The following is a 13967-nucleotide window of genomic DNA, read 5'->3' on the forward strand; positions in this document are numbered from 1 at the left end:
CTAGCATTCTGTGGCTCACTAATGATGAGGCAGGTCTTCTTTATGGGGCACTAATAATATATATACTCCTTTATTAACAAATAAGCAGAGTTTTTCCTGTTCTGGATTAAATTTTATTATTTGTTTATTTTACTAGTTGTGTCAGGTACTTTGAATTTTTTTTTTGTCCCAATAAAGAAAGACTAGAAAGGTATTTGTGATAGATATGGTGCAGTTCAATAGTTGAAGTTCATTAATAATTGGAATGTTGCAGAGTATGAACTAATGAATACTGATTACTCCTTTCATGTCTAACAGCACCCTGTAGACCAATACATCAGCCCAGACTTTAATTTGGTTCTAGTAATGGTTTCATCAATAGTACATTAATTCTGTGTTTGAAAAGATATACAGTTGAACCTGACCCACACAGTAGATACCACTGTCATAAAATGGCCACATACTGACAACAACTGGATAATTACAAATAATTAAATCCACTGAGATTCAGACAATCCTAATTTTAAGTAAAATGTATCTTATCATATCTATCGACAGGAAGCATAGCAAGGGAGATTTATCAACTTGTACTTCTTCCAAAGCAAATTTACTAGCCTGCATCTTAGAGAACTTACCGATCTGTGAAGCAGCTTCATAAAAGTATCTCTCCTTCCATGTTTACAAGGATTGTTCTTGTGTAGGACTTGTCAATATTCTGTAACGCCATATTCTGATATTTTTTCTGAATAAAGCCTGCAAAAGAAATTCTCACCTTCAGAGAACTTCAAATATACATACATAATTATTTTCCTCAAAACATGGGTGATCATAGGCTGAAATACAGGTACTTGTTACCTGAAAATCAGAGTTCTTGTTTACTGCCTTCTTAGTATATATTTAGAAGCCTAACAAGCTTAGGTGTTCAAATCTAGATTTTTTAAAATTTTAATTTTGGAGCTGCCAACCTGCTCAGTGTGTCTTAATACACTTTAAACTGTGATCTCGTGTTCAAAATGTTTTTAAAATGCTAAAATTTTTATTAAAATATTTGAGAATATTTTAAGAAGAGGGAGAAAAGGCAAAAGAGATAAAATAATTAAAAAAAAATCGGTTGTATTATACAGCTTTTTATAAGCATGAAAGTCACAATAAAAAAGTAAGTAAAATACATACAAAATACATACAAAAATGATTCAAAATGCATGTACTTAGATTTTCTGAAGCAGGTAAGTCAAATAAACAGGTGCCAGTTCTGTACGGTGTTGGGGTTTGGTCCTTGCCTGCTCTAAGAGGAATGATGCTATTGAATAGGTTTGGTACAGATAGGCTCTAATATTTGAGGATTATCTGCGTGTTTCCTATCTCCCCAGCACTATTGTTTTGGAGATCACTGGATATGAGCATTAACTATAATAGATCAATTTCATTTTGACTCATAGGAAAGCAGATAGAGGAATAAATTCACTGTTCAGAAGGCCCCTATTTGCATTCACATGAGCTGTTACACTTGCTCAGATCCTTTGCACAGTCACAAAGTGGTAGTCCACCTTGTCAGTTGCAAGATTAGCTTATTACAAGATTCTTTAAAATGCCTTGAAATTTGATTTATGTGCAAATGTAGCTTGTATGAACAAGTTTCCATTCTTACGAGGCATGACTATTATTCATGGAACAGCAAGACAATTCACTCTGTTTCTCCACAGGGAGAAGCTTTCCTTGCCTTGAATGTCTCGCCAGCTGTGCAACTTTAAGGCAGTGCTTTTTCCACTGAACTAGTTGTCAAACTAGCTTGCACCATTTGCCTACTGAGATTGCCTAGTAACAGCTCCATTCTGCAGTTGTTTCCACTCAATTTATTCAACCTCATTCTCTACATTACTTGTTGGATTTTGCAAGTTGGTTCCAGAAGCTTTTAATTTTAAGCAGCAGGAACTGAAAGAAGGCTCCTTTGGAAAATGTGTTTATCCCTCTTTCTTCACACTGAAAAATATTGTTTCCCTTTCTTTTCCTGTCCAAAATTTTATCACTTCTTTTCATTCTTGCTGAGCTTATAGAAAACTTTTAGCTATGGGGAGCTACTCTACTGTCTGCCATTTAGAGTCATGGAATATTTTGGAGAACATCTGCCTTGAAATATAGTCCTTTTGATTTTGAGTTGCATTAAAGTATCTGCTACGAAAAGCTTTTGTATAAACTATTGTTGCATTTCATGATATGAAGTCATGTTCCTATACTCAGTATTTTTTTTGTCTTCATGAGATCCCATCTTTGAAAGACCTAGGCAATGTTTCCGTAGGCAGCACATATGAAAGAAAAACAGGTCTTTGTGAGGATAACTCAGATTTTGACAGATCAGACAAGATGTTCCACTATTCCCATAGTGGAGACTTCTCATAGCTGCGAGTTTAATACTTGTGTTAGCTTCTGAAATTTGTTTGGTTTTATTATTTGTTTTTGCTAAAAATCGGTTATTCCTCAAAGAGCATACAGGATTTTTGAAATGCTTTGTGATTCCCTTATTTCAAGGTCTACAAAATTTTCCACAGAAAATAAAACCAAAAACTTGTGGAGAACAATCTTTCTTTAATTTACTGTGTATGCTCTTAAATAACATGGAGATAGAGCTCACATGAAAGAGGCTCTGTTTTCTCCTGGGTAGAATGGTGCATTAATTCAGTCCATTCTATCTGCCTCTGCTGGTGGAACGAAGAAATGAAGATTATGTAGAAAAATCACCAAAGTAGAACTTGTCTTTAGTAACTTATTTGGTGACCTTTTTTTTATATATATAAATGTGCCTTCTATCATCATCCATAAATAGTGCCTATATCTGCTACATTTCTTCAGAATCAACCTCTAAATCTCTAAATAGATACATTTCACTGGGAAAAAAAAATGAAGCTGTTCTACTGGGTTTCCCCACCTGTATGTTTATCGCTGTTGCTTATCTTCCTTGAACCTTGTGAAAACAATAACAAAACATTTATTCTTCCCAGATCTGTAATTAACAGAAAACCTAGAACAGCTACAGTAATACAACCCACTTAGTCATTATATAGTTTTTGCCTTTCATAGATGATAATCACAGAAATTGGTAATTTATTGCTTCTGTGAATTGAACCCATAAAGTACTTGAATCCAGAACTCTAAAGCTTATTATGTTGCCACATAGACCTTCTGAAATACAGTGTGACTTCCTTAGTGAGGGTTTTTCCACTGACAAAGCAAACTGATAAAGTTGTCCTGTGTCAGATCTCTGCTTGTCTCTTGTCTCTCTGCATATGTATTGAAAGTGAGGTAAAATTTCTCTCTGTGCATCAGGTCTACTGATAGGTTCCTTCCAGCTGTAGTCCGTTTTGAAGGCTGTGGAGAGAGCGCAGAATCAGAATTGAAATCCATGTGCAGAACTGGAAGGTTAATTCATGTCCAGCTGAGAAAGGTTGTATTGTCTGAAGGACATGACTGCATGACTAAATTATTTCATAATTATACAAGCATAAGCCAGGAAAACTCATCTACAGTAGTTTGCATGGCAGTACTATTTAAGATACACACACCTGATACTGAGTTATGTAAAGTCATGGGTTTTCTAGAACTATGCATAGTAGGCTATTTTTAGGACTTCACTTGTAGTATACCACAAGTGACTCTCTTTTCTTCCTGATCCTTGGTGAAGTGCAGAAGTGCTTTCAGCATATCATTTCATCTAGCCTGTGTCTTCTGGCTAAGGGGATGTCAGAAGCAGGCAAGGATGCTAAGAGATGAAATATGTATTCCTGACTTAAAATTTGTACAGAAAATACTTTCATTCATGTTTTGATGTGAATTTCATTTCATGAATTGCATTTTAAGTGTTTAGTATCTATACTAATGCAAACACTTTCAAGATTGATTTAACTTAACAAATAGCAATTTGAATTTTCTGAAAAGGGTTTGTGTCTACCTATGTTCCATTGTATAAATGTTCTACTGACTTCTTTTAAACAGAATTTTGTTGCTAATGTTTGGATCTTCTTTATGGCAGAGAACATTCAAAGCCATTGCTGTACATAAAATAGAGCACTTGTGCTCATGTGTGACAGGCAATGGCTGAAGACTGGCATACTGGTCACTGTGGAAGCAGATGACAAAAAGTTGTGGCACTTGCTCTGCAGCACACACTGCAGTCTATAAGCAGTCTTTCCATTTTTTTAGGTGCTGAGCCATAGAAGTAGGAAGTACGACTGGTATTTCAGCAGTAGTAGTGTTGCTGTACGGAACAGGCTGACAACTCTCATGGAAGGCAAGGGGTCAGGAAATGACATGACTAGACTAAGGCATTGTGTTCAGTGAATAAAAAGTGAACCTGGTATAATTCATTCTTTCAGCCAGCAAATACTTGTCTTGGAACACATTTAGCAGATTGCCTTAAAAATTATTTTTGTTATTTCAGTCACCAGCCTTTTTCTCTCCTCTACTTACTACCAGTTTGTTATAAATATATATATATGGTTAGTTTTTTTAGGATTTACTGCTAAAGTGTTTCGAAAGATGGAAATGTGAGTTATATTTAAGGAAATAACTGTTCTTACAATCATCTCATTAAGAGTTGTTTGAAAACTTTCCTAAGTTTGTGGTAAGTAATGAAGACAGATGTTTATCCCTAAGCCGCAGCTCTTCAGTACAGCAGTGAATAATCTACTGGTGTCTGCTGAATATGCAAATGAACTGATGCCAGTTAAGAAATGGTTTGTGTATTCTTCATAGAATTTGGTGTGTTTTAACCATTGTTATTTTGTTTCTTAAGCTGCAGGCACCTAAATTTTGGGTTGTATCCACTTCCTATACTGCCAAGATCATACGGTGTCCATCTTTTGCAAGCTATTTATGTTTTTTTAAATTCACTGAGATCTCCACTGATGTGCATTTTATTCCTTCCCAGATATATGAAGATTGAAAGCAAAGAATATGAATTCTACAAGAATTTTTATCTCATCCTTCACACTAAACTGGCTAACCCTCTCTACAAGCCAGAACTGCAGACTTAGACCATCCTCATTAATTTTACTGTCACCAGGGAAGGGCTAGAAGACCAGCTGTTGACTGAGACTGTCAATGTTGAAAAGCCAGACTTAGAAAAATGTAAGGTAAAGACTATATTTTGACCTGCCCATTGCCCCTCCTGAGATTTTGAGACTAGTATTAATGCACCTGTTTGGATCTGCTGTACAGTAATTGTTAGTAACCCGTATGTTAGAAAGATTTTTAAGGACCAGCTTCTGCAATGTGTAGCAGGTACTTCTACTGATTTGCTCAAATCCATGCTCCCAGAGGGTTAGGCTTGACCTAAATCTCTGCTTGAAATTAAATTAATCATGATTTTATTCTCACACTTCTCTCTACTGCTTGGTTTGCTCTGTGCACTGCATTTAATTTACAGTGCAGGACTAAAGCCCTCTACCATGCTTTGTGCTTCAGTGATCTTGAGCCAGTAAGAGTGAATAAAATTTCATGCCAGTCCGTAAGAAGATATGATGGCATTGTTAGGACCGGGGGCACTTGATTAATAGATCATAATTTATTCCTGCAAAGATGCAGTTCTGTGGCTGCTGCAGGCATGCCAATGTACGGTAACTTATGAAGAGAAACACTTTTATAGCTGGTTATAGAAAGGACTTTGAGCAGACTGTGATCTATGAGATAAAAAATGAAGAAAACCACTTAAGGGTGTGAAATGAATAAGAACACTTCCTATTTCTCTAGTGTGTCTTCCCAGCTGTCCTGGGTTCAGCAGTAGCAGTCATTTTTCTCCTCCTTGGTAGCTGGTGTAGTGCAGTGTTTTGACTTTCAGCTCGGGAACAGAGCTGATAACAAGGATGTTTTGGTTTGGCCAAGGACTTTGTGAGCCTCATGCTCTGCCAGGGAGGGGGGGAAGCCAGGAGGAAGCAGAGACAGGACACCTGACCCAAACTGACCAAAGAGGTATTCCATACCACAGCACGTCATGTCCAGGAGGTAACTGGGAGTTAGCCGGAAGGGCTGGGAGACTGCAGGGTTAGAGGAGGTATCGGTTGGAGCTTGGTCGGGCTTGGGGGGGCGAGTGATCGGTCAGCTGGTGCTGAGGTGTTGTATTCTCTTCCCTTGTTATTTCCTTTATCATTGTTATTACTGGTGGTAGCAGTAGTGATTTGTGTTATACCTTAGTTACTAAACTGTTCTTATCTCAACCCGTGGGAGTTGCATTCTTTTTGATTCTCCTCTCCGTCCCTCCGAGAGCAGGGGGAGGGCAAGAAAGGGGGGGAAGTGAGCGAACGAGTTACCTGACTGGGTTTAAACCACGACACCAGCTATCTCATTTAATTTACTAGCCTCATCCACAAAGATTTGCTACACTTCTTTGAGGTACTGCTGCTTCATGCAATGGTAAACTGGGTCAGAGAGGTTTAATTGCCCCTTGCAGACTGAAAGCCATATACTTGGGAACATGATCTGAAAGCCATGCTCCTCTGTATCTGCATGTTGTTCTGCATGGGGCTGTATGCTTACAGCACCTGTATCACTGAGGGGGGTTTGGTGTGAGGGTCTGAGTCTGATGGAGCTATAAGACTATTTAACTGTCAGAAGGTCAAGCCAGCAGAGCTGACTATGACCATGCTTTCCCCCACTGCTTGCTGATGAAGTGGGGTTTTCTAGCCTTGTGCTATTGTTGATTTTCTCAGCTGCCACATATATTACCACTTTCCATCTCTGGTAAGAGACCAGTCCTTTCGTGTGGTCTGAGGAGGAAGGAGGCTAGGAGACAGCTAGAGTGCTGGTCCGCATTGACCCTGACCATCTCTCTTTGGGTGTCTCAGAACTTTAGTTCTAGTGTTTTGGGACAGAAGATAAACTGTCTCTTTCAGAAATTAAATTAAATCAAATGATGTAATTAAACAGAAATTATAGTTCAGAAATGGTATAAATCAGAATTTCTGGCTGTGGTTGTTTAAATGCAGTGTTTTCACTCCCTCTGCTAGTCCACCCTGGCCAAGCAGCAGAATAGTTTCAAGACTGAGCTCGGGTCACTGGAGGATGGCATGCTACTCAGCCTGTCAGCTTCGCAGGGCAGCTTCTTAGACAACAGTGAACTTGCGGAGAAACTCAAATCAACAAAGTCAATTGCAGCAGAAATATAGCACAAGGTAATAACAATGGAACTATTTTTAACCACTTGAAGTCACCTGTAAGATGTGTGTTAGTAATTATTTTAATGAAGCATTTCTATAAGCTAAGAAGAGTCAAATCCATCTCTGTACATCAAGGGCTGTCCACCCACTTATTCAGAGTTCCATATTTCTGGTATGTAATTGTCACATATTCATGGGTGTTTTTCTTTTTCATTTAAGTGCTTGAGTCAGAACTCATAAAAGAAGTAAGTATCAGCATGGAATATGAACAAATGTATTCATATATGATTACCATAATTTCACAGGTAAACAGGCATATTGCTGCAGAAAACAGTTGTTCTCTAATGTTTGTCTAAGATAAAAAGCTTGATTTTTATCTTAAATATTTGCTACTTAATATTTGCTACCTTAAATATTTGCTACTCTGTGAAAAAAAGTCAGTTTTCTAGAGTATATCCATATGCATTTTTGTATGGATAGGAAAATGTTGGTAATTGTGTGGGATAATCGTGGTGCACTAAAAACTAAATGCAATTGTCATCCTATAGAAAGCTGAAGCCAAAGAAAATGAAGCTCAGATTAATGTGACAAGAGAGCACTACAGACCAACAGCTGTAATAGTGTCCATTCTTTATGTTGTTAGGAGCACCCTGGGCAGCTCGAACCCCATCTACCAGTTTTCACTGAGGGTAAAAATTTATCATCTTCCTGTATTTGGTTTCAAAGTGCAAGGAACAGAATTCTGCTTCCAGCAGTGAGGTCTGATATATTAGTTATCGCTTGTACCAGATGTTTACATTTTCAGGTCTGTGTGTCTGACAAAGGAGACCATGATATGACCTCCTGCTGGTCATGCAGCATTCATGGGAATGCAGTACATTCCCACAGATGACTTTGTCAACTGTCTTTATTCTGACCATGCTTTCTGAATGTTCTTACAAAGTTTACTTTTTTTTGAGGGATTCTGAATTCACTCTGGCAAATCTACCAAATGATCTAATGCTATGAGGAAGGGAGATCACCCACTGCAAAATTAGCAGTTTGCTTAAGTGAAGAGTATTGTCATTTGCAGCCCTCACCACTAGTTTGTGGAAAGCTTCCTCAAAAGCCTCTTGCAGAAGTGCTTTGCATTTTAGATTGCTTATGCCAGCTCTTCTTAGAAGCCTACAGTCGGCTTATGTTACAGGTGAAAAAGAAAAAAAGCAAAATTCAAATAAATTAAAATAATTGTACTTATTTTCAGGCCTTCAATGCAATCTCCCACAAATTATGCAGGCTGAAAAATCAGGGGATATTCAGTGTCATATGTCTAACCTGACAGAAGCTGTCACATATTCAGCCTTTATTTTCACAAGCCAAGGACGTTTTGGAAAGGATCAGTTCAGTTCCTTGGCCCAAACACCTTTTCAGGTGACAAAAAATTTTCAGATCAATGATGTTGATATTTACTGGCCTTGTTGTTTCTTCACTAGAAGGTAATACCTCTGCCCAAACAAGTTATCTTGTTACAGAGTAAAGGGCACAATAAACTTCTGATTTATTAAATATATTTTTAATTGGAAAAGAGGAGGCTTTTGACAGATGAATATATTTATATCAAAAAGAAAAGAGAATATATTGTATCATGGCAAAGGTGTCTCTTTTTCCCACTATATATGATTAAACTGACAAAAAAAAAAAAAAACTCGTAGAAACCTGGAGTTTTCTTCAGTATACATACAGCTCATGTGCTGGGACTGCTTCAGTATAAAACAAACCCCCAAAAACCCCAGACAATACCCAACAACAAAAACCACTCGGGATTAGCAAATTTCCCAAAAGCTTTGTGAAAACTTGCAGTCTGAAGAGGCTTAGAATGGTGATAGAAACAGCTGTGCACTACTTGTTCTTCTTCCTATCTTCCGAGACAGGAAAAGGATACATAGAGATAATTAGGTGGAATTCAGAAATATGTAATTTTTCAGTAGTATTAGCATAAAATAATTGTAACTAAATCTGTCTAAGGTTAACTTCAGTGTGCACGATTTACATATTTATGTTTGTTTGTTCCCACAAGCTAAAGAAAAATAACTGCTGTTGTTGGCTAGCTCTTCTTTAAATTTCAGTGAATTTGTATGTAAATGTATTATCATATATAAAAATATATTGTGTGCATATATATATATGATATATATATGCAGTTATATTTTCTGCAAAGAAGTCTTCACTGGCAGGTTGTATTTGGTTTTCATGGTGTCATTTTTAAAAGGTAAAGGAAAGTTCAGCTCTTTTTGTATGTAGGAATGGTTCTGAAAAAAATTGTCACACTCTTTGGTAAATAATTTCTAAGAATATAATTCCATTTGCAATAGATTTCAAATAAATATTTCAAAATATCATTCAGCAAGATGTAAATTCTTATGTCAGAGTTTCAAAAATATGCAGCTATAGAAACCCTTGTTGCTTTGAGCTCCCTATTCAGTAATACTTTGAGAAGTGAATACTTTAAGGCAGAAGTGGCTCTGAAGCAAGTTGACCTTTTTCAGTTTTGTATGCTGTGAACATTCTTCTAAGAATTAAAGAGATAGAACTTGAATTGGATTTCCTTCTTTGATTCAGAGTTGAACACACCTGCAAGAGTCCTGTTGACTTCTTAACTACTCAGTCGTGGAGTGCCATTAAGGTCTGCTGGGAAAATTGCTTTTCAGTTCTAAATCCTTTCTGATGTTATTTCTGAAGGCATGCTACAGATAGGCAATTTCAGATAAAGCCATACATTGCACCATAATTTTAGTAGAACTAGTGATGCTTTTAAAGAGGAACTGTCCTTGCTTAAGAACACTTTGCTTAAATACACTTAAAAAGTGTATTTTTCCTTAGACATAGTGCATTGTGCGTTGTGAGGAAATTCTGGTTTGCCATCATTTGTCCAGTTCCTTAAAATAAAATTTTGATCTTCATAAGACTCCTCACTTCATACGACTCCTCACAATAAATGTTCCATATGAGGTTTCCGCTTTGTCATACCTTGATGTTTAACAAGCAGACAGTATGGCAATACTGACTGAAGTAAACTCTTATCAATAATATTATTTTTATGTGCATGTATATATATATATGTAATTTAGTATTTTAAGCTAAATCCTGAGTCCCTTTTAATCAGTTAAATTATGGTTTTTTATGTACTCCCAAAAGTATCTGCATTTATCTTCCCATTTCAGTCTTCATACAGAAGGTACACCATCTGTATTTGTCTTTAGCATGCTTCCAGTCTATGGCAGTGATGGATGTATTAGGGGAATAGATAGATACTGAAAGATCCACCAAGAGGTGAAAGAAGTGGGTAGACTCACAATGTCCAGAAAATGAAAAGCTTCCCCAAGAATGGATAAACAAAAGCTTTCTTCAGAAACTAATTTTACTGAGGGCACTCCACCTGGACAGAATGTCATATGCACTTAGGTATGAAATCTGAGGGGCATGTCTTTCAGGGCAGGTGTGTGTGAGAGAGGCTTGTATGTGTCATCACAGAGAAAACTCGATCTTAGCCAAATAACGTAAAACTGGGTGATCTGTCTGAATTTGAAATCAGTGAGTGTGATTCTTAGCCTGTTCTGCTGGTGAAGAGTTTATGAAGAGGTACTGTGGTAAGACATGAGTCTCAGCATATTCGGAGAACATGCTTGTTATTTCTTTTAGATTGCATGTAGGTACCATGAGGAGAGTGCGCATTAATAAATGGAAATATAATAAGTTATGCTATTAATAGCTAAAAGAAATATTTCTAAGTGTTAATTCTCATTATGCCATTAGGGCTGGTAGCTACCCCCATGGAATGACAATTTTTCAGGACTCCCTTTGTTCCAGAGTTCGAGGATTCCAGGTTGAGAGGGAGGCAAGACACAATGGATAAAAAAAAAACAACTAGTTTATTACTATAGGGAAAGATATGGAGGAAGAGCCAGCAAAGAGTAAAAGAAACAGTGATGGATATTTTTGGTGAGTGTTTATCTTACCGATCCCAAAGAACATTTGATGACGATCAGGAAACCATCTCTGAGAGACATCATTGCAGTGTGAGGTGGCAGGCTCAATGTTATCAGGTTTCCCCACGAAAGGCAACGTTGAACTGGGTGACATGAGGTTCTGACTCTCTGTATTGCATGAGGCTCAGGCTTTTATGCTAGCAAAAAGGCACACTCATTCCAACGTAGGGGGCCAGACTACATTGGAAGGAGTAGCCGGGTATACAAAAGGGTCTCTGGGGATAGGGACTTTTAGGAGATTTTTGGGGAGGAGCCGCCACGGACCATTATCTCATGTGTCTTGCAACTGGTATGAGACTCCCTTTTGCTAACAATGGTGTTAACTCCCCTATTTTCAAGGCTATATTCCCACAACCCGTGACAAACAGTACTTTTCTATTTTTGTGTGTTTCACCACGGACCATTATCTGGTGTCACTGACATACCCTTCCTGAAAATTCTCTTACACCATGAAAGATTCAGTTGTGGATACTTACAAATATTCTCCCAGCTTTTCCAGTTGTACTGTTTTGATCTTTTAATCCCAAGTGATGGCCTCATAGACCTGATCCTCCACACCCCACCATCACAACTTTTATCCATGTGCATGCCTTCTGAGAATGCAGGCTTTGTACCCTGAGTGTATATTTTGCCCAGCCTTATGTGACAGTATTGCCTGCATATAAGGACTTACTGGACTCAATTACTGAAGAGGTCTTCTCATTCAGAAGTTGCTGTTTTCTGTCACATGGCTCCTGTCCCAAAGAAATGGGAATGACACTCTTCTCCCTTGCTTCACCACCTGCCTCCCCTCTTGTCTTCAGTTCACTTCCCTGACGATTTTGTTGATGAAATGATTGTTTGACGATCTCTGTCAGCTGCTCAAGTCTGAGAAGCTGCTCAAGGCTTGAAGCCTGTATCAGAGACTGTTTTTGGTGTTTAGTGCATGTTTTTTCATGTGTATAGGAACTCTAGGGGGGAAAAGCTTGGCTCAAGATACGTGGAAAGCACAAGGATGTGTTTCGCAGCATCCGATGAAGAGAGTAGTCCAGCCATTCCTATCTTACTCATTTTGTCTCCAGGAGCAGACCCACTTGAAGATATTGAATCACTAAGTAAGCCTCTTATTTGCTTCTTGCATAAGAATCATTCGGCTGGCTTCCCATTAAAGAAAGAAAAATTGACCTTGAAAGTGAAATGGAACATGCAGGGCTGGAAATGTAGGTAATTTGATATGCGATTATATACTTGTGTGTATGTGCTCATACACACATAAAAGTGTATTTTTACTAAACAAAATAAAGTCTTCTGGAATCATCTGTCACTACAATGGAGTATACATTACTATGGGAAAGTTGGGCACAGTTTATTTTCAGCAGAAGATTCAAGTTCTAAAGTTTCTCCTCCACCCCACACTCCCATATTCGTGGTAAATGCGGTGGATGAAAAGCGTAAGGCTATAAGCACTATAGTATGAAGAAATTTTGAGACCAAGTATTATTCCTCTGCTTGGCATAATGCAGGTTTCCTTTGTACTGTTTTCTACCTTTTGACTTGATGAGGGCCAGAGGGCAATTTTCTTCATGCTCATGTAATCTTGTGCCCCCTGTGACTAAATAATGGTCATTATACAAGCTATATTCAATTGTATAGGGCTCTGTGGCTTTATTCTTAGGATTACTATTCCCCACAGACAATAGTGAGAATACCAGGTTAATACAGCTGTGACCTCACTGTGCTCAATTTAAACTCAGACCTCACAAGGTGAGGGGCTCGTGCATTTACCCACTGAACCAATCAGTTAAAAAACTGATGTGATATCTACCACATGTTGCTCTCTTTTTCATAAGGGAATTGCTATGTACTCCCTGTAAGAGTTTCTAAAGCTCAGTAACAATGCCGAGCATCTATCAAAATGTCAAAAGGTTCATTATCTTAAAACCAAGGGAACAGATTTCTGCAGTCTTTTTCTAATACCAGCAATAAGGCCACTGTTGAGAGCTCGCAATTTTGCTTGTTGAAACTGTAACGATTTAGTGAAGTGCTTCAGAAGAAGTAATATGCATTGCACAAGTGATAGTGAAATTAATGGGGGCATTATCGTTCTTTTTCCTTTCAGCTTTGCAAATTTTTATGTCTCCTCCTTCTCTGTCACTCACCCTTCCCCAGTTATTTCTTTTACAGACAAAAAACTTGAGTTCGCTGTAGACTCTGGAAGATTTTAACGTCTCTCTAGGACAAGGCCAGCAGATGGTTGCAGAGGAGGCAACTAGGAAGGCTGCCCGACATGACCATTGAGTTATTTTCCAAGTGTCAAACAGCCCTTCTGACAGGGACTGTCTCCTCAATTGGAGTGATATTCCCAGAACACAAACAAAACAATCAGTGGGTTAGAGTAAACATTTTAAACAACAAATAATCTTGCTCTTTCTCGCTTTTGACTGTAACAGGATAAACATATTAATAAAATGTATGTCATTTTTTGCTGAACACTCCTCACTCTCGCAGGAGGAGCAAGAGAGATACAACAGAAATCCTCTGGTGGGTAGTAGGACTGCCATCACACATATGCTTTCCCCACATAATTAAGAGTTCCTGTTCCATTGACTGGGCCATAGTGGAGACTTGAGTGAACTGGGTCTGACACCCCCTTGGGATACTGTGTAATTAACCCTGAGTACTGCTTTTCTGAGATAGCAGCCGCAGCTTTGGCCAGCATTACATGGACTGAGAACCCACTCTGCAACACACACAAAGATCGGTGCAATCCCCTGGTGAGCTGTGGTTCCTGGCACAACGATGGAGTAGGCAGGAACACTGCAGTTGTTAATGCTACTAA

At 38.2% G+C, this 13967-nt stretch overlaps 1 protein-coding gene across 1 annotated transcript in view; it reads left to right on the forward strand.

Annotated features, from left to right (window-relative positions):
* Window positions 1–13426, forward strand: part of DNAH11 (dynein axonemal heavy chain 11) — a 77528-nt gene extending 64102 nt beyond the window's left edge. The window contains 11 exon segments of the mRNA XM_062616942.1: window positions 4901–5105; window positions 6975–7132; window positions 7284–7296; window positions 7673–7813; window positions 8368–8386; window positions 8389–8534; window positions 9667–9786; window positions 10375–10565; window positions 12095–12243; window positions 13313–13349; window positions 13351–13426. Coding sequence (XP_062472926.1) covers window positions 4901–5105; window positions 6975–7132; window positions 7284–7296; window positions 7673–7813; window positions 8368–8386; window positions 8389–8534; window positions 9667–9786; window positions 10375–10565; window positions 12095–12243; window positions 13313–13349; window positions 13351–13426 — 1255 coding nt within the window.
* Window positions 13427–13967: the final 541 nt, after the last annotated feature.

Source organism: Pezoporus occidentalis, unplaced genomic scaffold, assembly GCF_034315485.1.
Source record: "Pezoporus occidentalis ecotype Australia unplaced genomic scaffold, CSIRO_AGI_Poc_V1 ctg103, whole genome shotgun sequence".
Lineage (NCBI taxonomy): Eukaryota > Metazoa > Chordata > Aves > Psittaciformes > Psittacidae > Pezoporus > Pezoporus occidentalis.